Below are 26,546 nucleotides of genomic sequence, written 5' to 3' on the forward strand. Positions count from 1 at the left end.
GAATGACTGCAACAACCATTTGGATTTTCACATGCCAGAGTGCAATCCACAACGTGTGTAAAAAGACTAGCTAAGCTAAGGATTGCAAAAACCTCTATAGTAATAAGTACAACGCTGAATGACTCATTTTTCCAGCCTAATTGTAAGAAATACTGCGTCTTTATATTCAGCAGATTTGTATATACTTGGGAAGGATAGAAAACTTACATGTGTAAACCCTTGTCCTCCACTTTTGGATTCACAGGAAGACGTATCACAAGAGCAAGGTTTATATTCTTTATTTTCCAAAATGTATAACAATCAGCATATGGTTTTGCAATATTTCAGGCTAATTTGAGTAAAACCATGCAATTCAAGTAATTATTTTAAAGTTTTCAGGTTAATTTAAAGAGAAAAATGCTTTCTATTTTGAGGGTGGACCTGTTTCTCTTGTTCTACAAGGCAATGACTGAGATTAGGAAACAACAATAAATTACTTATTTATTCAATTATATTAATATATTTTTTTATTTCAAAAGCTTTCATATATCTAATTGATACATTATGGAAATGAGATCTGGAACATATTCTTGTCATCTCCCAGCTCAAATGGGAAGAAAGGATTAAGGCTAAATGTAATGAATAAAATTTATTTTGCCAATAGAAGCTGAAAAAAAAAAAGGTTTATTGTATCTTAAAATTGTGTCCTGATTATTGGAATTAGATGAAGTCTTGAATTAAATTAACTGATTTTCAGAAAGTTATAATCTTGTTTTTAAGACAGCTTTCACAGTAAAAACCTAGTGCAATAACATCCATAATAATATATATATAAAATCACAAATTAGGAAGGGAAAAAAGTAACTGGAAATATAAAAAGGCCCACTGAAAGAAAATTAAATATTGTCGTTTTACCATGAAATATTATGTGTTGACAGCTCTATCTCCAAAGCAGATTTGACAGGTGACAGTAGAGGCATTCACCATGAACAATTTTATCTGCAGTGTGCTGCTATATGGGAAGAGCTACTCTTAGGGCAGGACATGTTCCTACTTTCCAGAAACCACTGTCTAGACTGATCGTGGCAAAGACAGTTTTTGCAGTGTAGGACCTGTGCAATATGAAAGCACAGTAAGACCAAGAACCCATTTTGCATAAGGCTATGGCCAGTAGTCAGAAAGTACCAACCTGACCCAGCAGTGTAACAGCAAAGCTTTCTGAATTGTGTTAACCTGTCAGAGAGTCAGTTGTCCAAAACTCGAGTGAGTCAATTTGATTAAGGTAAGAATGGGTTGTCAGGGAGAGGGGATGGGGCAAGGGGCTGATGTTATCTTGAACTATGCTAAAAATAGAAAAACAGTATATAGTTACTGGTGTGATCAGACTCTAAAGTAGCCGGGTTGTATAACGAGCAACATGCTGCTTCACCATGTAACTATATAAATAAGATCACTGATGTACATTTCACAGATTAAATGCAAAAATATAGTAAGGAAATACAAACGAATAGCAGCCTGCAAAAACACATGATTATTTACATTGCCAGATGTACAGACAATTGAGATGCCAGTTTTCAGTCATGTGCCTTCATATGGATCAAATGCCATCCCATCTCTTTCTTAAGGCAACAAATCTGTTATTTCTATAGAAATGCACAAAAGCAGTTTGAGGATTGGCAGATCTACTTCCAGTTCTCATCTAAAAGTTATCAACAATAGTGTGCTGTGAGGAAGTCCTTTCATTTCTTTTAGTAAAGTCAGCAAATCAGCTGCCCAGATTATCTAATATGCTCCCCCACTTTTTGTGTGTGTGCTTTTTTTTTTTTTTTTTAAATTGTGTTGCTTTAGTTTCATGAGTGGCATCTCACATCATAGCTTTTCATCTGACTTATGCTAACAGCAAATGGTTGGCTGGTATGTTCTCCATTTACATGATCTTTGCTGCAGGGCAATCTGATTTTCCACAGTAGAAAAGCAGAAGTACTAAAACAATTTAATTTGTTTCTAGGGACCTTCATGTTGGAAAAACACTGGTTTTCCTCAACTTTGCTGCGTTGTTTCACTTTCTCTTCTCATTTTGGGCTTTAGAAAGTAAAGAGCTTGCATTTCACCAACAGGCAGGGCAAACAAACCATGCTTTTACTGCTTCAAGTTAAATAGAAATATTCACCATTAACATGACTTGCGGAGTCAACGTACTGATAGTATATTGAGCAGCTCAGAGCAAGCGGGAGCTTCTGGCTACACTGGTCAATGAGACATAAAAATAGCACCAGTCACAGAGCACATTTTCATGACTTAGTGAGGCTTTTTCCTGTCAGCAATTTGATTGAATGTTAAGAAGAAATGATTTAGGATTGCAGGTAGTCTTGCAATCTTGCTGATATAAGAGCTACATTCAACATTTCACTCCCTAGATAAGATTAAATGGAAAACAGACTCACTTCAGTGCTGAGCAGGTAGGTAAAGAAAAACAAGAAGAGCAAAAGAGGCAGGGAAACACACACACACACACTCACATACACAATTGGGTCAACGCTTTGTTAGCATTGCAGCCTTTCCATGAGAAACGGGGCACTTTTACATTTCTACCTTTGTCAAACACAGTTCATTACTGCTTGTTTTGCCTCTGCCCCTTGGAAACTTTTTCCAGGTACATGTGTCCAAGTGGATCACATTCTTGCAATGACAAGTACCACTGTAACTACTGTGGACCTCAGCAGAAAAGATAAAGTGCAAAATGGGAGCTATCACAGGACTCAGTCTCTCTACTGCCCCGATTTTCTTGTCTTTCTCTTGGAAGTCTTTGAGTGAGTCTTTTCTTCCTTGTTTGAAGGGGGATTAGTAGGAAACTGCAGTCCAAATCCATTAGGTCCATTTAGGAAGACACACTGAAAGTAGCGGACAGGAGCTAGGAAAACAAGGAAGAGATGGTTAAAAAGCTGGGACCATGGGTGTGTTCCATGTTCTTTCAGAAAATATCTGTAAAATTCCACTCCCATTAACTGAGTTCTAACAACACAATTCTCTAGTATGATCACAAGCCAGGTTCCACATATCAACAAGGTTTTAGTTAAAAGCACAAGATCAGAAATTATTGACAATTTCACATTTAAATCCATTATTCCACTCAGTGTTCTAGTCCTACTTCTCCCAGAATATTTTCATTTTGAGAAAGCTGAATGGAAGCCTCCAAAACTCACACATGTATTTTCTGATTTTAGATTTCACAGCCTCTTTCAGATACACTGAGGATTTCCAGAAAGACTCACATCTAATAGTGATAATGACATATTTTATTAGGTTTCAAATGACTTATCTTTTATTCTGAATGAAGGGATCATAAATGAGGGTACATCTTTCCTAGTTTTTCCACAAACCAGGAGATTTTGTCCCTTCCAAATTTTGAGCACTAGCCTGTGTAGTCACATTTCTTTCCATTAGGTTTTAAAGGCTTTCTAAAGGAAACACATACTTTCAGCACAGATGGAATTGACCCAATTTGTTACAAAAGCTGTGTTTTGCACGCTGAGATTAGCGTTGACAAGATTTTAAAAGATAACTTTTAGTCAGTTATGTGTTTGGGAAAATGGTTGGAGGAATGTTGGCATCTGAAACAAGTTAGTTTTCATGCAATTGATTTTCTGATGTCTTTTTCTTTCCTCTGCTGTTCATTCTACATTAAAAAAAAATTAGCTGTTTCCTGTGGTAGTTCTAATCTGAGATGGACTCCAGGGATCCCTGGACTAGAGGTGTAGGATTTACCTATTGACTGCCAAGTCACAGTAAATGGTGGAACACCCAGCGGTGTGACAGAAATGCCAGTATATTCAGTCCGGTTATATTATCCTCCATGGTCTTCTCGCCTGACTCACACAAAGCACACATGAAAATGAAGTTGGAAATCGTATCCTCCTGCAAATGACTTACTGCTTTCCCACTAAATCTAAGAATGGAAACAATTTTTTCCCCAAAATTTGCAGTGTTTCTGATGTTCCTGTGCGAGATTAATCTGAGATGGCTTCAGAATACCGAGACAAAGCAACTCCCATGACTAGAGCTCACAGCCTGAATGTGACAGACCAAGGTTCCCCTGCAAGGCTCAACAAGCCACAGACTAGGTGCATTGGTGTGGATGTGCTAAGCTTTCTGCCGTTGGCTGTTTTACAGTGGCACTTGGGCAAGACAAGAAAGTTTCTGGGATATGTTATAGTTTCAAGGAATAGACTTATTCCATCCTTGAACTAAGATAACTTTTGTCAGTAAAACTAAGTAAAAGCACAAAACGTGCTATGGTTAAAACCTTTATTTTCCTACCAAAATCTCTGACAGAGATTTCTCAATCAGATCTTCTTTAAAAAAACCCCAAAACCCAAACACACCACCTCCTAAAATTTACTCCCTGTGGGCACCAGTTTGATAAATACCTTACAGGAACAAAGCTACCAATTAAAAAACCCCACTTCTCTGTTTAAATGGAAATTATATCTGTGTATTCCTCAATACACAGGAATAAAATGGATTTAAAAATTAAAATAAAAAAGTCAATAACTCTCTCTTCTTTCTGAAAGAAGTCCAGTAGGGCATCATGCACTTGCTGGCCTCAGTAAATGCCAATAAACAGTTTCCTTAAGGGTAATATAAATTATTAAATCCCCCTGTATTTTACATGCAATCAGAATGCAAAAAAACCTAGTTCTTTTTCTTTACATACATTCACAATGTCCTGATACATACTCACTTATAAAGATACATACTTACAAGAATTTTAAACATGTTTATGTATTGTAATTACAGCATGCCTGACACCACAGCATTTTCCAGAGCTGTTATTTGATCATCATTCTAAAATCACCAGTAGTACTGGCCACTGCCACCTTTTCACTTGAAAATCTGACTTACAGTCTATTGTTAATAGCCACTGAATTCATGGAGGGAAAGGGAAAAGGCAAACTTTTAGATTTTTGCAACTTGACCAACAGCCATACATTAATTTCAGTGGCTATAATAGTAAATCTGAAAAACAGGCAAAGAAAATAATTATTTTAAAAAAATTTATAAAATTTATGTGTATTTGGAAAGTGTAACACTAAAGATCACCCTTGATTGTGTTATTTCTGAGGTACCTGTAATGTTTGTGAGGTGAGCCCTGTTGTTTGACTAATATGTACTTATATTGAGTGCAACATTTTGAAGTGACATTCAAATGTTTATATAACCTGTTATTTATAATCTGTCTTCAGAAAATATCAGGAAAATATGGGATAAAGGAGAAACTCAGGAGAGTTAGGGATGGTAGTAATGACTTTTATTAAGTTCACCTGCTACTTCCTTTCATAAGACTCTAATTGCAGTAACTTAATTTGATACCACATTTAACTGGTTGTGATGAAGCTTTCGGTGCTGAAATTAGCTGCAGGCTGAGCTTTTTTTTTGACAAAGAACCCCAAAAGGACAATGTAGGTATATTAAAAAAAATTAAATCAACAGCTAGGGAAAAAAAAATTTCCTTTTCTTCGCATAAAAAAAAATCTTTTCTTTAAAAAGTGTCAGTTTCCTAGAAAAGTGTCAATATTGTAGGAGGTTAGTGGGGCACTGTTTAGGGAAGAAGACATCTAGTTTTTGTGCCAAGGGTGATAAGACTGAGATGGGAAGCTGTGGTGGAGACTGTGACTGCTCAAGCAAAGAAAGTGGTCTGCCATGGTAGGAGACCAACACTAATCTGGCAAAGTGAATGGGCCAGCTGATTCTTGGGGTGACTGGGAGGAAAAATAGGTGATGTACAACTTGACCAAAGAGTCTGAGAAGAAAAATGGACATAAGCTGTGTCAAGAGATTGTGGCCAAGCAGCTGGAAATTGTTAGGGGAGCCTCCTGGTAAGAAGGGAGACAAGGGCTGGAGATTAGGACAGATGATAGAAAAAAAAACCAAGAGAAAGAGTTACTTCATGGACAACTGAGAGTGGGAAAGCCTGAAAAGTGGAAGTAAGATAGGATAAACACTGCAAATGGGATGGGAATAAGAACAAGGGTACTAGAAAAGGCAGGACAGGTATAAGAATTTTTAAGATGAGGAAAAAAAAAATCACACTTTTCCTGGAAGTGTGTAAGGGGTATGAGGCTCAAACACCTATGAATATTGCAGCATACTGTCTTCCAAACCAGTGTTTTGGGCAATCACTCTGCTGTCAGCCAGCAGTCAAAATCACTGGTAAAGCACTTCATCCCTCTTCAGTGCTCCTACATTTTGAGGATGACGACTAATGCTATTGACAAATTTTCCTTTAGTGCGGATGACAGGAGCCCTGTGTCAGCCCTTCGGGTCTGTGTGGGCTGTAACATCAGGCTCTGAACTGCCATGTACCTATTCACAGGGGCAAAGGCTCCTTCTACACCGTCATGGACAGAGGTCTCCTCTTCTCTGTGGTATGAGTGAAATAGTAAGAGGAAGTAACCTGTAGAACTTTCTTCTAGGCTCTGAGGCGTAGGCAAGGCTACAGCCAATGAGAAGTTTAGTTGTATCAGCCTGTCACTGGAGAAAAGCTTTCTGACAAAAGGGATAGATACGAATTCTCCTTTAAAAAAATAATCAAACTCCACAAAATAATTAACCAAAATTTTTTATTGACTGTTTCATCTTGAGGAAGGGCAAACTAAAAAAAAATCAAGTGCTTTTTTCATCAATATTAAACAGACTATAAGAGAGGATTTAAAATATCAAAAAGCAATATTATAAATAAAAAGTGATATCTAAAATGAAAATTTGGAAACTTTACCTTTCGATTTTAAAAACTTTAAAATGAAACTTTTCTGACATTCTTTGAAAAGTCTACCAATATCTCTAAAAAAAGTTTCAATTTTTAACTGGAACGTCATTGGAATGAATCTGAAATATTTTACTCTGAAATGAAATTTTCTTAAAAATATTTTTTTGGGGGTTAGACAAACTAAAACACAATGCTTCATGGATTTATCCTCATATTAAGCCATTGTTTATACATGAGTAAATGCAGCAGATTCCCTTGCTAAAATATTGAACTATTTTGGTACACTGTGTTTTATGTGAGATCTAGTAGATACTGTCAGCAGAGTACAAGCTTTGGTAAGCAAAGTGCTATGCTTCCAACTGTAGGTATAAGAAGAAGGCATTTTCAGGTTTTTTGTGATATTCAGCCTATTAAAAAAGGCCCTTTTTTCCCATACTTTCTTTGTAGATCACTTCTTATTAATTCTCCTAGTACAAATCTACTCATTTATTAAAGAAAATTTCATCAGCATGCCGTGCTGGGATGGATCTTTTATATTTTACTTAATCAAGCAACCAGAGCTTTGAAGTAGGCCTATTGCAAATGTCTGTTGCATAATTTATTTATTTATATATTTTTTGGTAAGTAGCTCATATATTTCTTCTTTATTACTGACGAGATTCACACTTTCTGTAAACTGAAGGGTCTGTCTTCAGCATGTTCTAACCTGTTAAGCAAAAAAGTCAGCTACCAGCATAGAAAGTCTATGCAGGAAGAAATGGTTTCAGAATGGTGCTTTTTGCTATTTGCTCTTTCAGTACTTGCCTTTCGTATTGTCCTTCCTAGACTGCTTTATCATGCAAACCTGAGCTGCAAAACCTGCAGAGAAAATTTCATTCAAATACCAGCATCTTTGGAACTGTGTCTGTATCAGAATCTGCAACAGTGTTAGGGTACAAGCCATAGCCAAGAGAACAATTTGAATTTTGGCGTGCAAAGAAGACTACAAATGCATCCCATTCTGCCTTTGTAATTCCCACATTCAATGTGAATACAAAATGTTTCTTTTAAACTGAAGAGGGTTCTCAGTTTCAATGTATTGTCTCATGTCTTCAGGACAAATGTTACCAAAAAAAGATGAACAGTAGGAGCAAAACATGTGGTTTAACACTAGCTGTCTTTTGTCAGCTTAACTGACACAAAAATAAAGCCTTGTAGCTGGCCTTATACCTTTGTTTAGGATGTAGTTTATGAGAATACATGTAATTACTTAAATTTCCTTATGAGTATTACTGAGGAAACAAAAAGCGTCAATGCTGGGATAAAATGTTTTTTTAACAAATTTTAATTAATGTTGTTATATGAGGACACCTGATACCTAAGACTAATTTGTTTCTGAAAGGCTGGAGGTGGGGGTGTTTGCTGCTTTGTTTTTCACTTTGTGAAAGGAAAAGACACTATTTTCCCCTCACAACAAGAAAGACATATTTTAAATTATTTTTGCTCGGATGGAAATCCTTTTGGAGTGAGAACAACCAAGATTAGTTCCAGAAAGCAGAGAAGCAAACAATCCTCGCTGGATTCAGGGTTTGTGTGAAGCTGTCCGGGTCTGGTTAAGAGGAAACGCTAAGAACATTCTGTAGATACCCAATAAATTATACTCCGTTATATTCCATTGAGCATATGTGTGCGCTTAATCTCTAAGTGACATACATCTCACACAGAGGGCTGGTTTCAAGAAATGTGAGATTTATTGCAAGACCACTCTCCTGGTGCTTTTAATTCTTCAGCAGGAAGGAGAAAACCAGCTGGCTGAGGTCCCTTTGGATCGCAGCACAACCCTCTGATGTATCAGCTGTTCCTCCCAGTATTGTGACATCTGCAAACTTGCTGGGGGTACACTCTGCTGCATCATGCAGATCATTAATGTAGATGTTAAATAGAACCAGTATTCACCCCGGGGTTACCCCACTAGTTATTGGCCTAGTTCCTGCCACTGATCAACACCCTCTGGGCCTGGCAGTTTAGCCAGTTTCTCATAGAGGATCCTAAGGGAGACAGTGCCAAAAGCCTTACTGATGTCAAGGTAGACCTGGACAGGCTGGAGAGCTGGGCCAAGGGGAACCTCATGAAATTCAACAAGAGCAAGTGCAAGGTCCTGCACCTGGGGAGGAACAACCCCATGCACTGGTACAGGCTGGGGCTGAACTACTGGAAAGTGGCTCTGCTGAGAAGGCCCTGGGAGTGCTGGTGGGCAGCAAGCTGACCCCGAGCCAGCACTGTGCCCTTGTGGGCAAGAAGGCCAACGGTATCCTGGGCTGCATTAACAGGAGTGTGGCCAGCAGGTCGAGGGAGGTTATCCTCCCCCTCTACTCAGCCCTAGTGAGGCCACATCTGGAGTACTGTGTCCAGTTTTGGGCCCCTCAATTTAAGAAGGACAGGGAAGTGCTTGAGCAAGTCCAGCAGAGAGCTACGAAGATGCTCGGGGGGCTGGACCTTCTGTCTTATGAGGGAAGGCTGAGAGACCTGGGCTTGTTTAGCCTGGAGAAGAGAAGACTGAGGGGGGATCTCATCAATACCTATAAATATCTAAAAGGTGGGTGTCAGGCCAATGGGGCAAACTTTTCAATAGTGCCCAGTGACAGGACAAGGGGCAATGGGCACAAGTATAAACACAGGAAGTTCCAGCTAAACATGAGGAAAAACTTCTTCCCTGTGAGGGTGCCAGATCAGTGGCACAGGCTGCCCAGGGAGCGTGTGGAGTCTCCTTCCCTGGAGATATTCAAAACCCGCCTGGATGCATTTCTGTGCCCCCGCTCTAAGTGTCCCTGCCCAAGCAGAGGGGTTGGACAAGATGATCTCCAGAGGTCCCTTCCAACCCCTAACATTCTGTGATTCTGTAATATCCACTGCTCTCCCTTTGTCTGCCAAGCCAGTCATTTCATCATAGAAGGTTATCAGGTTGGTCAAGTATGACTTTCCCTTTTTGAATCCATGCTAACTATTCCTGGTCAACTTCATGTGCCTGGCAATGGTTTCCAGGATTAGCTGCTCCATCACCTTCCCAGGGATCAAGGTGAGGCTGACCAGCCTGTAGTTCTCTGGATCATTCCTCTTGCCCTTTTTGAAGATAGAAGCAACATTTGCTTTCTGCCAGTCCTCAGGAACCTCTTCCAATTGTTGTGATTGTTCAAAGATTGTTAATTTTGCTTTGAGGGCCTAGTTTAATATTTAAAGAGCTAGAATTCAAATTACATACTATTTGTTGTTATTTGTTCTCTTTAAGCCTATTGAATGGAAAAGCCAGCAGGTACCAGGTAAAAGATAAATAGCTGACACAAGTCCCAGTAAAAGACTAGACACTAGAGAACAAAGATAATCTCAAAGCCATAAGACTGTTGGCATAGTTAAACAGCGATTTGGATACTGCTCCGTTTCAACATATTCACATAAGGCAAAGACACCAACAGAATTGACTTGGCTGAGAGCCAGCAGACAGGCTCACAGAAGTCCAACTACATCCCAGAATCAGATCTAACTTTCAAAGCATGCACATCTGTCACATCCCCCTACAGGTACTATTACAGTGTCACCTACAAGTCCTTTACCATTCCAAACAGATTGATTACTATGTGTCTTATCACTGGCAAAGGCAGCGAAGAGTTAAATCCATCTGTATATGGCATAAATTATCAGTTTATGTGAATGTGTATAGAATATTAGAATCAATGTATGAGAAAGCTTCACTCTCAGGTTTGAATATTGCTTAACAGGTGGTTAGTTTTTTTGCCTTATGGTGGCTTATATTGGTTAACAGTCTTTATTTACTCTCTGGGCAGAAAGATTCACACTCAGCCATTTACGTTTCCAAAGCATGAGAAAACAGACACTGATGAAGTGACAATAAGATCCAAAATCTCTTCTGGCTGAGAGAAAGATTAAGAAATTTCTGGGAAAGAGGGGAGTTTAAAATCTGAATAGATCACCAGAAGAACCTTCCATACAAAGGCAATAAAGGGGTCCTCAACCAGGGACTCTCTTCCATGACAAATCTGGACGGGGAAGGATTTTCATGAGAAGCCTAGTCACCAGAACAAAGACTATTAAACATCTGTCAGCTAATTAAATGAACGCTGCAGTGGAAGAGACACTATAAAAGCTCAGTGCTAGGTAAGCACTGACTTGTTAATTTATATCCTGCATAATTATGCCTTTATAGATCCTTATATCCTAAGCAGTCTATTTCGGAGTTGTTTCAGCTCATTTAGCTGAAGTAGTTCTTGAAGAAAACTGATGAATATGAGGGCACTCCATCCTTAGATATGTAATGGATCTTAAATATTAAGGTGCTGGGACACTGGAAAAGAGTTTGGCTTCCAATGTATTGATCCAGAATTTCCAAAGGGTGATAGGCTCTAGCTCCACTTAAGCAGCATGTCTGGTTTGGGAATTGGTAATTTAGGGGCTAAAGCAGGAAATCAGTTTGGATTCCCTCCTTTAGCTGTGTGCAGTCTAGTTGGGAACATATTTAAACTCCAAGGATGTCCAAGGACCTTGTGATAATTTTCATGAAAGTTTCTCCTGAGTTAATATAATTTAGTGCCATTTTAAAAAATACTACTTCGGTGTGGCTTTCTACCATTCAAAGTGCCAAACTACCACTCAAGTACCTACTCAAGAAATTAATGGGAGTTTTGTGTAACGAATTATGGTGATCCAAACAAACAAACAATTGTCAGTCTTTTTAAAAACTAATCTTATAATGAAAGGAGGTAGAAAATGCAGAGGAATAAAATTTACTAATCCTGAACAATGTAAAGGTGTTCCTCTTTATGTGTTACTTGGTTAAAGTCCCCTTTCTACAAGGCTCAGATAGCTCTTTTTAAGGCAAGTCATCAAATAAGATATACATTAAAAAGCAATAGCTTTTAGCAATAACAATTTCGTTATTAGGGAAAAAATTACAGAGAGTGTGTGAGGAAACAATTTTTATTACTGTTGTTTGCTAGTTTGAATAAAATTTCTTCACTTAGTAACAGAATTAAACAAGTCAGCAAAACACAAAAATTCAGGCAATGGTAGCATTAGAAGCAACTAATTAGAAGCAATTATAAGTAAGAGAAAGTATTAACAATTGCACTTATTTGTTTCAGATTGCTTCTCAGGAATGCACATATGGTGTTTTGGTTCAGCAATCAAAACTGAACCACACAAGAAAAAGGAAAACTTGTTCCAATGCCTGGGGAGCTGAACTTTTTTTCCCTTACGAAAGGGCAAGGAAGAGAAGCAGATATTTTCCCCCTTGCTCTGCTTCTTTCCCTATCAAACAATTAGGGCTTTTTCTCTTAACAGTATGACAAACTGACCAAAGAAAGCACAGGGGCAGATGTGGAAGAGAGTGGTGTGGAATCCTTGCTAAATATCACAATTTTTTCCCTTCACCCTTTCTAACACAAGTATATAAGTCTCTGTGCTTAGCTCCGCTGTGTAACGGCTATTTAATTGAATCCCATTTCTCTAAACAGTGAAGCTGAATGTTGAATGCCCATGCAGAAGACCAAATACTGTTCTCTTAAATTCACAATATGGTCTGTGATTAGATGCTGACTTTTCAAATACACATGGTTTCTTCAAAAATTAGATTTATGGGCTTTCTTTTTTTGATAAATCCTTTTCAACTCCTTTTTGAGCGGGCTGTACAGCCACATGTTGTACTGCTATTCTTAGGTAGTACAATCCTTAATGGGAAGGAGGAGGGGGAAAGGAAGAGGAGAAAGCTTTCATACATCCATTACACATAAGCAAGAAATGTCACTACCACTTTAAATCAATTCTATATATCTAAAATCATACCCTTAAAATGACATTTTTCTAGCATTGTAGAGACAATGTGTAGACTGTAAAGGAAAAAAATTGTCCCATGAGGATACTTCTTTTGCATCTTATTTTGTGTCTTGAATAAGGAAAGAAAATGAAGAATGGTTGGAAAGTAGCTCTCAAAGCTACTTTCAAAGTATCTGTGATATAATGCTATTAATTGCTCGTCTTTTCAAACACCATGCAAGTTTTCATAGCCATTTTAGCAGGGGGTCTGTCAGGTAATTAGTTATTTAACAAAAAAGTACTAAAGGTGTTTGAGTAAGAGAGTTAAATACTAGCAACAACATTGTTATTGCAGCCATGAAAACTCAGATCTCATATTCTCTTTAACAGCTCTTTTTCAGGCATCATGGGACTGCAAGGTCTAGAGAAGGTAAAATAGTTATACTTTAAAAGAATAAATATGCAGCCTCTCAAAATATTCCTCAACAGTGTGCAAAAAACACCCAGAAGATTGTTCCATTTCTTAAGTGTGTCTGTAGTCCCAACACACACAGGAAAACTGCTAAACACATACACAAAAGAAACCAGTGTTTCAATCAGTGGGAAAAAAATAGTGTCAGTACAAAGTTGGTAGTACATGTCTTTAATAACAATTTCTTGGTATAAAATGTGTTGTAAATGTGTCAGATCAATAGTGCTAGAAGGTCACTTTGGTCTTATTTAATGTCATTAGAGGTGGAAAAAATCACTACAGTAAAAACTTATATAAGATCCCAAGACCAGAACTGATTAAAACCAGTTATGCTTTGTTACTTAGCAAAGTCAGTGCTCTTTTTGAAACATAACAACAAAGCTCAACAAATGAGATCTTTATTCCTACAGAACAGATTTGTATGATAAAAAGTGAAACATTATTTCTGTCTTTTAGCTTGAATGTGATAGATGACACCTAACAACCATTTAAAGAAGCAAAAAAATTCTGTTTTACAAACTGGCCCTTGCATTGTCTAGTAAGAAGGCTTAATGGATAAATAAGCTGTATGTTTAGAGAAAAGTGTTACCTTTCATTTTATGGACACTGCGCATAAACCACGTAACTCTCACATAAAAGAGTGGATATCCCCAAAGTGTGCCATTCACCCAAAATTAATTATAAAATCCTTTTTCTTAGGCAGTAAAACCGTGCAAGAAGTAACAGTGTGGCACATGGTAATACAGACACTTCCAACAAAGCATAGCAATGATCAGAGTACAGAGTCTTTAAAATTTTGCTAGCATTGAGCTTTTGAAGGAGTCTGGTACTGGCATTATGTGTTTTATCAGTGAAACATAGGAGTAAATGAATGAATCATTCAAAGAATGATATTTAAGGGGGACCAAAAATTAATGCAGGCCTTATCCAGAGTCTATTAAAATCTGTTGGATTTTTTCACAGTCTGGAGTGGTAATTACATCAGACTACAGTGGTATTTGGTGGGCAGCAATATTGAATTGGATTTTGTTGCTATTGCTCAATAAACAATGCCAGTGTCTTGATAGGAAGCACTGTGTGCTGATCATGTACCTTAGGCATGTTGATGTGACATGGTTTCTGTTGACCCATTCCTGTGGCCAGTATGTTCAACTAATGTAATTACAACACACTTGATTAAAAGAATTGTTTCTTAAGAACTGTCAGTCACTAAAAGATTGGTTTAAACTTTACATACAAACTCTTTTATGCACACAAAAAACATATAAAACCTATAGAAGGTGGTAAAAACAATCAGGGATCTTATTATGTTAACAAGAACGGATAACACATACTGGAAGTTAATACCAGATATTCATGCACCTGTGAAGGCATGTGATGGAGAGAGGAGAGGGGGAGAGGGGAGGAGAGAGGAGGTGAGCGATGAATGATAAGTCAGTGAAACAACTAATGAAAATGTAGCTGGTATTTGAATGATGCAAGTGTTTTCTTTGTTTCAGTTATCATTCTAACTGATATCTTTATTAAATAAAGGGGTTTTTGGATGTGTTTATTATTATGTGTATACATTTATCTTCCTCAGTGAGAACTTTTCTACTGGGAGCAGCAGCACTTCTTTATGACAATAAAATTCAGGAAAGAGACAGTGCTTGAACGATGCTACTGACAAACCCTGATAGGCCCAAATTCATCTTGCTTAATGTCAGACACTATTAGAGGCACTACCTTCTGGATTTAGCTTTAGCCATGGGATGTCATTTAGCCACAGGGGCAATTTAGAGTTTGAAGGGATAAGTAACCCATTAGAGAAGTTCCTCTCTCATTAACCATGGAACTTGTGCAAATATGTCCTCATTTAAGTGCTTATGATTAGGAGGATCGAATTTGTGCCTATGTGCTGCTTAAAATGAAAAATGAAGCTAAATTAGAATGTCTTCCTCACCCTGAATTAGCACAGCTCTAGGAACAAGGGAAAACAGAAAGAAACTGTAGGAGCGCAATAGGCTGGCTTCTTTAAAATATTTCACAGCATCTGCTGTCAGTTCTCGTCTCACTAATTAAGAATTACACCACATAATGATGATTTGCCCACTGGATTTGACTATACTGATGATAACCCAGGAACATGAACTCAGCCCGAAGTGAGGATATCTGTTTTTCAGCTCATAAATATTTTAAAACAAAATCTATGTTGATAAAAAAAAGTAAGATAGTTCCTCTGTCCTCTAAGCAATGTCCCCATTAGAAGAGATGGAATATGACATTGGAGGGATTACTTTCCTAAAATTCAAGAGGGATTTGAAGAAAGGGCCATTTATCTGGAACAAAGATAAATAATCTCTGACTCAGAAAACCATTGAAGAATTACATTTTGATTGAATTTTGCTTCCATGGCATATGTCATGGAAATGCATAATATGTACTTTTCTTCTCTCTTCTTGCAGTGTGATTTAAGAAGATATACCAGTCAAACCAAAGGGAAAAATCAACTTAGCAATGAGAAGCAGGAAGATACTAGGTATTGATATTTCATTTGTGGCAAAATAATTCAGAGATTTATACTGAGATATATATTTTTTTTTTATTATTGGACTTGGCACAAACTTAGTATATGTTTATAAATGCTTGGAGCCACTTAATTTAACGTTAGCAAAATATTTTGACCCAGTTTAGAGCAAGGGAATGAAATACTTGTCCAACAGGCAGAAATAATATTACTAAGTGGATTCATTTTGCAAAGTTAGGCAAATCAGATTCTCATTACTGAATGCAAACCAGCATGATAATAAAGAATACTTTCTTTTTTTTTATAGTCTTTTTTTTTCCCATAGGCTGCATGTGTTCTTTAGTTAGATCAATTTTTCTCCACATTTATAGTAAATATAGATGTGTCTCTAATAATTCGCTAGGCAAATAATTTTTAGTCTTCACATGAGAAGTAATCAGCTCCTGAACAAATTGTAAAAACCCAAACTTTTGACTACCTTGTCCGTTGTCAACTTCTGCTCATCCTCCAACTCATTTTTTCACCAAAGTTCCTTCTTTAATTTTTGGGTGTCTCCCTGGGCTCTGAGTTCTCCCTTGGTGTATTCCCTGGTAGAATTTTGCTCATTCCCTTTTGATGTAAACAATCATTCCAAGCGCAGAGGGCACATTATCACGTGTAATGGGAGAAGTCCAATAATGGTTGTGGACCAAGATTTAGAGTGGACTTTGGACACCTTGAACATTATTTAAATTGAATGGCAATACCTACATTTGAAGTCATGTTCACAAACCAGGTCTCCAATGACTACAGAAAATACCCCTCCATTGTGGCCTGCAAAGCTGTCCAGGTATTAAACTTAGTGCTGTACGTATGCACGAGCCACAAGAGCTTGCTAAATATATTACTAGATATGCCTGATAGTACAAGAATTAGTCCAGAATTACTTCTAAATTTTACCAAGTGACCATTTTGAAGTATTTTACCTAAAGAAGTCTCTGAATCAGAAGAAGACCTTTATATCAAGTAGATAAAAATGGAAGGTATAAAGTTGAGTCTCTTCAGGTAAAGAAGGCTCTGAAAGAGTGTCAACTAAATCCCACTGGAGAGTACACAATGATTACAGTAAATGGGGTTACAGCAGGCTGGCAGCCAGTCACCAGTCGGGTTCCTCAGGGCTCAGTTTTAGGGCCAGTTCTCTTCAATGTTTTTACAAGTGATCTGGACACAGGAATCGAACGTACTTTAAGGAAGTCTGCCAATGATACTAAACTAGGAGGAGCTGTGGACTCCATTGAGGGTAGAGACTAGAGAGCTGGGCAATCACAAACTGTATGAAATTTAACAAGAACAAGTGCCAGATTCTGCACCTGGGATGTGGTAATCCTGATTATATACAAAAACTGGGGGGTGAGAAGCCGGAGAGCAGCACCATGGCACCTCCAGTACTGTGAGCAGTTTTCAGTGCCTCAATACAAAGACATCAAACTATTATGCTGTGCCCAGAGAAGGGTGTCTGAGACCGTGAAACATCTCACAGGCAAGACCTATGAGGCATGACTGAGGTCACTTGACTTGTTCAGCTTGGAGAAGGCTGAGGGGTGACCTCATTGAAGCCTGCAACTTCCTCAAGGGGTGCAGTGGAGGCAGGGGGTGCTGATATCTCTCTGGTGACCAGTGATAGGACACGAGGAAATGGCATGAAGCTATGTCAGAGGAAGTTCCGATTGGACATAAGGAAAAAGTTCTTCACTGAGAGGGTGGTCGGTCACTGGAACAGGCTGCCCGGGGAAGTGGTCATGGCGCCACACCTGTCAGAGTTCAAGGAGCATCTGGACAATGCTCTTAGTCATATGGTTTAGTTTTAAGTAGTCCTGTGAGGAGCAGGGATTTGGACTCGATCATCCTTATGGATCCCTTCCAACTCAAGATATTCTATGATTCTATGATACACAAAGATAGAGAAACCATCACTGCCACCACAGTTTTAAAAGCAAAGTAATTGCATCTGCATTTTGTCAAGGGCTTTATGCTGCTGACACATTAGTTGTACTCAAAACATGTCTGACGGACAGGAATTGTTAGGAAGTTTCTGGATTCTAATGAAGCTTTTGTAGGAACAAGGCACTAGGTCAGCAGTTTTCCCTCTTTCAAAAACAGGGCAAAAAATTCTGTGCTTGCATGGGAAGGTGCTTTATGTATGTAAAAACCTCAGGCATTTTGGAACCTCTTTGGCAGGCTATTTGGGATGTTAAAAATCCTCTAAAAGAATGTCTTGGGTCTGACCTTGTATTTTTAGCAGTGGTTTTCACTGTTGATTGACAAGAACTCTCTCTGATCATTAATCTTCAGGATTTATCTCTTATGGATTTTAGATCAGAGTCAATCAATGTGGTCTGTAAACCACATTCAGGTTTGTGGTGCAGCTAAAGCTTGCATAACAACGAGAAAAGGTTCTCAGTAATTTGAAGACTGAGCTAGTAAAGTGCAAGTGCTGTTAACATTTAGGTGCTACATAGAAATTGAACTGAACCAACACTTCTTTTCTCACTGTGTTGATTACTGTGAAAACTTGTGATTGTTTACTGGGGAGGAGGACTTTAAACTGAGTCCAAGTAACTCTCATCATAATGCAAAGCTGATTGAAAATATCTGTCAGTAATTCCTAATCATAAACAAACCTTGACAACAAATAAACTCAAGGTAAATTAATGGAATTACCAAATATAACCAAAGATAAAAGAAGGAGATTACTTTAGCAGTAGGGATAGACGCCCTTCTGTAGAAGACACAGCAGAAACTCTGAGATTCTTCCCATGAGGTTCCCCCCCACCCAGTAAGATGTACCCTTTGGCATCTGAAGAGAATGTCTGTAATTAATAATTTGGATTACAATCTCACTATGTTGACAGGCTATTTATAAGCTTATAACTGACATAAAACCTGATGTATTGTTCTCATTTGTGTTGTGTATTTACAGATTTTGAGCTTCAAAACTTATTGCAATCTGTAAGTTTTCCAGTAATATTCAATCAACTTCATAACAGAACATAAAGCTTTTATTTTACCTAACTACCACATATCTGATGCTTCCCCCTTATATGGGTTTTCTGTGTAGACACAATCAGGAAATTTAATTCAAGTTAACTTTAAAAGTGGATTAATTAGGCCATATAAAAGTGTTGTGTGGGCACTCTTTCAGAATTAAAGGAGCCTCAGTGAAATTTTCATCAATTCAATTTCATAATAGGTTAAACCAAATTAAATCAAGGTCACCTTAGTTCTTAATATGTAACCACTCAAGCATTTAGCACTGTTAGACTGAGCTCTTTAGACGTACACCTTTTGTTAATGCACAGTATGCCTCTGGTTAGACAAGCCTGCTGCGATTTCATCTCCAAGTATTTCTTTAAAAGTCTGCTTCAGAATAGTGGAATGACTAACGCCAAGTTGTTGGAAAGCCTTCATATGCAGCCTTGGTCCTCACAGTTCTAACAAACATGAAATAGTGAGACATCTCTGTATATCTGCAGAAGAGAGGCTGTTCTACATGGAGTCTCTTGCAAGCAGCCTTAATGTGCAGCTGATCCTGCTCTCACGCTGAGTGCTTGTACTGCAGAGTGATAGGCACCCTGGAAATTCTTACTGAATGAGAATATCCTGCATATTCACAAGCCTTCTAAACGAGTGAGCAGAGATCTTATACAAAAAAATGTGAAACATCTTAGAATGTCAGTTCCTTCTATTATTTTCCAGCCAATGTCATACTTTATGTCCAGAAAATCAACATTAATATTAGTGATTTATTACTGAATTCTGGTGAGAAAAAAATTATGAATCTCTAATATATTTATTTCAAGGATGCTATTACTGTTTTCATTATTACTTTCAGAGATACAACTGTTTCAGTTAATGGTCCCTTCCTTGCTCTATATTTCTATTTGGAGAAAGGACATCGTATCTTTTCTCCTCAGCATTTTTGTTCAGCTTCTTGCTGCATTCAGATGGTCATCTTCAAGAGTATGAGTTTATACAGCTAAAGTTCTGGAAGAAACTGCTGACAGAATACCAGAATCATCATACATCTGAGAAACACAGACTGTCTGGGTGGCAAGAAGAGTAGAAAATATAGTATCTGCAGTATATCTTCTACCTATTGATTAGAGCTACCTGTCCTGCAGTGATGAAATTCTTGCCTTCTCTTTTGAATATTGTGGACTATTTTTAAAGTAGTTCAATGCTTCTATTTTATAGAACAGTACCAATATGTTTGTGCTTAATGAAATTGACAGACTCCAACTTCAGAATAATGAAAAGGATTGTATTTTCCCCCAAAGTCTTAAAATACTTCAGAACCAAGGAGAAAGTAAAGCAAAGCAGTCTCATTCTCTTTCAAAATAATGATCCATAGAAAAAAGTCTTACACATTGCACTGCTGACAAGTTTATGTTCCCTCAGCATTGAGAAAACATCCTTGATGGTCTCTCAAATGGCTCTCATATCAAATCTCACACTAAATAGAACTTTCTGCTTTTGCAGATTTGGAAATCGCCCTTGCATTGGAAAATATATTACAGGAAGACAGAAAGTGCAAAGCCATAAAACAACCATATAGTAATAAACCAATCACCACATGCTAAGAGAGACATGTAATGAGTTAATCCACTGGAGTTGCTAAAGTTTTTCATGCAGTGATCACTGTGTCCCATTGAATATCTTTTTCTGATAATATGATTAAGTGATTCCCCTTTATGCTAGAAAACATCTGAGGAACTGTATTGCTCTCTATCACTGCAGAAGCAGAGAAAAAATTTAGCTGAGAAATGCCTTTTTTCATAAAAGTGGCAGCACAGTATGTTCATATAAATGGTGTTCCAACCATGCTTAATGATAATTTTAGCTTTCCCAGAGGTGCAACTTCTTTGACTAGACAGTATGTATAGAAGTTATCATGTCCAAGGAAGTTTTAAACTTCTAATAATGTATGTGAGTAGGTGCATGAATTACGTAAGTCTATTTACAACACATCTATTTATATGGAAGTTAGCATGACTAGACTGATTTCCCTTGAACTTGAGAATAATCCACACATTCCTCTAATTTAAGAAAGAAATTCATACAGGATTAGTATCAGTTTCATTATTTTTTACTTTTCATGCTCTTCCATCACAGCCTCTCTTTATCTGCCACATTTGCATATCTGTGGGCTTAGACAACAGCAGAGTAAAAGCATCAACCTCTTCAACTAGCTGTATTACAAATGCAATGCGCTGTTTCCTGAGTTTTCAGCCAGGAAGACAGTTAAAAGGTAATTGCAACTTTTGATTAATTTAGATTTTCATACTCTGGTATAAGCCTTGAAACAAACTAGGACTTTATAAAAGTATGCAGCTGTTCATACAAAGGGTATGGTAGATAGTCCTCACCACAGAGTTGAGCTTGTATGCTCCTCAAATTTTACTCTAAGAGTCAAAAAATCTGCTTCTGTGTGTTTGCAAATACATTTGTTATAAGATAGAAGATAAAAAAGTGGAGTTGCAAGAATTCTCAATTTTTTGTGCATGGGTAAGTCTTGGTCTGGGTACAGGTGTCATTTTTTGACATTTAGGACAGGAGAAAGAAGGAGAAAGAATTCTAAGTAATAGTTTGCTCTACAGGGCAGTGAAATTTAGTGTGTACTACACATATTAGCATTGTTTATGAAATGTACAGTACTGCTTAAAATTCTGTTTAAATGTGGAGCATTCTAAAATTGAAGATATATACAGCTTTTTAAATAGCTTTTTTTGTTTTATCTGATTACTTTTTAATATCAGGGAAAGGTTGAAGGACTCTGATTGAAACCTAGGAAAACGTGGATCTATTCTATTCAGCTTTTGAAAGCTGAAAGAAGATTTACTATTTCAATTTTTAGATTAGCTCAGAATGTGTAAATCCTTTCTTACTTCCATTTATCAGCAAAGAATATTAGTATTCAGTGCACCGAGGAAAATACACTGGCTTCATCTACAAATAGAACAAGCAAAAGCTCTCAAGTTCCAACTCGAGTGTACATGACCTAGGATTTGGTCTCAGCTTTGAAATTCCCAATTTAGGCAAATATCAAAGAACAACATTCATAAAGAAAAATCACTTTGATGTTTTTCTGCAAGTCTTTCATCCATTGTCTGAAAATCTATTCTTTTCAGTGGACAAAGAATAGTTTGAAAATACCTAGACAGTAAGTTCTGGTTGCAAAGCTAGTTAAGAAGAACCGTTTGCACAGAGATGCTTATGCTCTGGGAAACATCCAGTCAAGAATAATTGCACAATGATAATGCACAATTAAATTAACCAGTCATAACAATTACTGTAAATGAAAGCCACAGTAACACAGTCTTTGAATGATGTAAATTTTACAAGAGTGTGGTATGCAGGAGAAGTCTGCTGGCAGACAAGGTTTACTACATTCCTGTTTTACACCAAATTTGGAATTTTGTTCTATAAGGTAATTTTTTTTCTTGGAAAAATCTTTGGTTTAACTTACTGGTTATTTATTATGATTAGCACTACCTTATCTATATGAATTCTATATTAATAAAATAGTAATAACTTTTTGCTAGCATAGATTTTGCCTTCTGCATCTATCCATTAACAGGATCACTAAGAAGATTTAAAGTCTACATGTGACTCTCTAACTCTGTATTCCTGATTAAGAAAAGATAAAAAAAAAGCTAAGCCACTCTGATATGTGAATGTAGTTGCCCTTACATAACAAAGACTTGTGAGCCATGTGTGCAAATATTTTCACACAAATAAACTTGCTAACATTTGGATGTTTGACCTTAGCATTTCACTTACATTTTCCTTGATGTCAGATTGCTCTGTACTTGTCTTATACTTAGTAACCTTTTTTATTATTACCCAGATATTTTAAGTTTATACATATGAATAAATAGATATTTAAAAATACATAGATACATATAACTACTCATCTATTGCACATTTTATATCATGTATACAGGACTCTAAGCATTCTACTTACAGCAAAAGAGGTAAGAAAATCATATACAACAAAACAGTCTGGATGATTAGAGGTGAAATTCCTCAGTAGTTTAAGACAGCAAAGTTGCACGGGGAGGATCCATATTAATATTTAGTTCATATTTTCTGTGTAAACCAGTTACACCTCACAGCTGAGAATAAGACTTCGATCCTTCTCTGTAATGAATCAGTGTAGTTCCACTGAGGTTATAGGGATTATTTTATACTAGTCAAGAATCTGGAACATATTTTTATTTTTACTGTATACTAGGAAAAACATGGAGCTAACCGATAACACAATGCAGGGAGATTTCCTCCTAAGATTCCCTACCTTTATTCAACTTCTTTGCCAGGGGGTTGGAGTGGAGGGCACACGGTGGTGGGAGGCAATATTTATTTATGTGAGAGAAAATAAATTGAACATGCTTCTCCTTGTGTGGTTTTGTTATGGAAGATAATTTCTATGAGATGCATATATTTGTTTTAAATAATGCACTGCCAAATTAATTACAGGTGATTTGTTTTAAAAAGTAATTAGCTGAATATATGTTTAAAAGTTTAGGAAGGTGGTAAAGCAATACCATTTGAGGAAATAATTATCCACAGGAACAATATTTATGGATTTGATTTACCTGGCTTGCCTCACATCTTGTCCCCTAGTCTTGAATGAGAGATGTGAAAAGATTGCAAGAGTGGTCTTCTTTAAAAAAATCAAAACACACACACACACACACACACACACAAAACCCCCAAACCCCAAAACACCCCTCCACAAACAAAAAGCAAAAAGGAAAATTTTGGAAAGCGAAAGAAATCTCCATTACAATACAGGGAAATCATATACCTGTTGTCAGGTTGTGATGTCGTGGAGCTTCTTTTACTGGCGGGACTCCTAAAGAACAAAACAGATCCTAAAGTAATCTTTGGTTACAGGTGAAAATATTCAAATGAATTTCAATAAGAAACATTCTAATTTCTTGGAATCAACTCACAGATAGGAATCTTACAAAACAGATTGGCTTTTTAAATGTGACTTTCCTAGTAATTATTTAAACATAGAAATTTTACTTCTAGTAAAACCACAGAGGCAAACTGCTTCTAGATACTAGTTTAGCAAACTTGCACCAGTACAACTAACTGTTATCCCTTGAGGTTCCAGGACTTCAGTACACAATGTTTAAATGCAATTCATTGTCTTTAACTAATGCAGGCTGATGCTGCACCAGCCAGGGAGGGTCACAGGCAGGGCACTGCCACAGCCAGATTGGATGTACTGATGTAATCCTTGACACTCACATGCAAAGGAGCCATCAGACATTCAATTACTGGGGATTTATGCACAATTTCATCATTTTGGCTTACTTGCACATATTTAGAAAAACTAACAAAGCTCCTCTTTCCAATCCTATGAAAAAAACTAATATTGAAATTTTCATTGCTGTTTGAAAAGATTTTCATCTCTTTATTACCTTTGGTTTTTTCATCTTTCAGATGTTTCTTCTCAGTTGTTTTTTCTAGGAAAGAAAAGGTAGCACAGTTCAAGGTTGGTAAATTGACTGCTGAATAGATGATTACCCAGAGTTTTCAAATAAAATCATTTGAAAATTAGCACAGATCTTTCAGGGGTTGTTTCAAATAACAATACATGCAAAACTGTAATCTCGTACTAGTTTTATTGTGATCTTCTACATATATATGCACACACAGAGTGAATTCCTACCTTCTTTTTCCTTAGCTGTCTTTGTTTTTTTCAAGGCTAGAGAGACGTACAAGGAAACAACATTAAGTGACAGGCATCAGAAATATGGGGCTGTTACAATAAGTACATTGCACAAAGCTGATCTCCCTAGTAATTTCCCTGGAATAATAACTGTGCTAAATGTGTCTCATGGCATCTATACAATGAAGCTAATACTACAACTATGGGTGCTACCCTTAGCTGCAGTAGCAGTTCTGGGCTTTCTGAAGAGTTGTTGGAAATTGTTTGAATGTTGCTGGTTGCAAAGTAGTTTATAAACTCCTGATAAAGGCTTTAGGCACTAGAATTCTATAATTCCCTAATTACTGCCAGAATTCCCTAATTATTGGTTCCTAAAATGCAACAGGGAAGGACCCCTCTGCCTATTGCCTGCTTTCTACCCTCCTTCACAGAAAAATCTCAATCATCTGAAACAAATAAACAAGACAAAACAAACCCCAAACAAAACCCACCAGGATAAGGAGCTAGATATTTTCACTACCAAATGTGACCATTCTGAAATCCTGCAGCACTAGATTCTGATTTAGTTTATTCAGTTTATTTTTCTCTAATCGTACATTCACTTAGAACATGTGGTTTTTTTTCTTTTTGGCATCCTTTTCCCCAGCCTGCAAACACAGACTCTTGGCCTGTGACTCCATTCAACAAGGCAGACTGAAATTAAGTAAGGTGTATTGCTTCAGGCAGCTGAGCCCATTTCAGTATTCCCTGTTGACTACAGCAGAAAACTGGCAGGCTGCCTTCAAATTGTTCGTTTTCATATCACCAAACCGCTTGCAATAACGCTTCGTTCATCTTTGGGTGCATGTGTTATCTGATTAACGCCAGCTTGCTGAGTGCTGATCACCTGTGTCTAGCTCACCAAGACATGCTGCAGAAGATGAACAGTGAAAATAACATAATCAGCCGATCAGAATAGTCTTTGGTAGAGAACAGTGTAGCTGCAATGCTGTCAGTTTACCAGTGCTGTTTTACATCAGCATTGTTCATTGCTGATGAACAATATGTATTAATCAACACTGGTATGTTCTTTCCATAAGATGTATCAGAGAAATGCAGTATGTACCTGCTGTTGGGATTTCACCTGTTGGCTCTCCAGGAAAATAATCAGAAATGAAGAGGAAGGAGGAAAGGAAAAGAATACGAGGTTCAGTACCATGTTTTTTCAAGACAAGTAACCATTTAAATATATCCCTTTCATCTGCAACTTTCTTCAGGATATAAATTTGCAAAGAAATGTGCCTTAACAATGGGCGTGTACACAGAATTTCACACTGAATGCTAAGAGTCCCACACTTTGAAGTACTATAATCCAGCATGCAATGATTCTTGCAAATGCAAACACTGTGCCAATCAAAGCTTTCCAGCAAGCAAATATTTAAACAGGGATATTTTAAAATGTGCATTCAAGGTTATAGCTGACTACGCTGTTTTCCAAAAAATTTATTCAGTTTAATTGTTACTTCTCTTTTCTTATCATCCACATGTCCTGACCAAAGACTGACAGTGTTCTGGAATAACTGGGACTCACCCCGGTATAACAGCTGCTTCTGCATTATCAGTTTGCCTTGCCTTTTAAGAGTAAAAGCTCTTGAGAACTGGAAAAATTTTGACTACACCTTTGCACAGCATGTAGTGCAAAAGAGGCGTATATTCCTGTGTTATTATAATGTCTATAATAATAAATGAAAATTTATCAATGTGATGGGATAGAAATTCCCTGGTATAAACCATCCCTACTCTTTTTAAGTCAGAGAAATGAATTAAATAGTGATTTGGAATCCAAGAGTTTTTTACACTCGCTATTTCATTAGTTGCAGTTTTATTTTAGAACCCAATTTTAAAGGAAAGAGAATAGCTCACTAACCAGGCAAAACCTTTATTGTTTGAACTTAGAGCTGAATAAAAAAGAAATATGCTCACAAAACATTTCAAGGTCACCTTTGATTGAATTATCTCTATTTTCTTCATTCTGAGCATTGGCTTGAGATGAACATGAGGTTCTACAGCTCACACCAAAATGAAAATGTTTCAGTCAATGCTTTTTGAACAGCAAGACTGATCAATCAAGTGTGGTTTTCACTAACACATCCCAGGAAACCTTCATTCAGGTCTTCACTCGTAAGGAGAATCCTAAATGTCAGTGCTTGATACTTAGGCACCACAGGCATTCAGCAAAGGCCAGTTTTGCTGCTATGAAACGCTAGCATGCTTACGTCCTTTAATATTTACATTTCTGCTCATGATCACGGTCATCCTT

At 37.3% G+C, this 26,546-nt stretch overlaps 1 protein-coding gene across 1 annotated transcript in view; it reads right to left on the reverse strand.

The window, feature by feature from the left end:
- Positions 1–262: 262 nt before the first annotated feature.
- The window catches only part of TRDN (triadin), a 232,904-nt gene continuing 206,620 nt past the window's right edge, over positions 263–26,546 (reverse strand). The window contains exons 35-39 of the mRNA XM_075087552.1: positions 25,353–25,379; positions 24,248–24,283; positions 23,997–24,041; positions 23,372–23,419; positions 263–2,890 (exon numbers count right to left, since the gene is read on the reverse strand). Of these exons, the coding sequence (XP_074943653.1) occupies positions 2,748–2,890; positions 23,372–23,419; positions 23,997–24,041; positions 24,248–24,283; positions 25,353–25,379 (299 nt within the window). The 3' untranslated portion in view covers positions 263–2,747. The remainder of the gene's footprint in view (positions 2,891–23,371; positions 23,420–23,996; positions 24,042–24,247; positions 24,284–25,352; positions 25,380–26,546) is intronic.

Source organism: Phalacrocorax aristotelis, chromosome 3 (assembly GCF_949628215.1).
Source record: "Phalacrocorax aristotelis chromosome 3, bGulAri2.1, whole genome shotgun sequence".
In the NCBI taxonomy this organism is placed as follows: domain Eukaryota; kingdom Metazoa; phylum Chordata; class Aves; order Suliformes; family Phalacrocoracidae; genus Phalacrocorax; species Phalacrocorax aristotelis.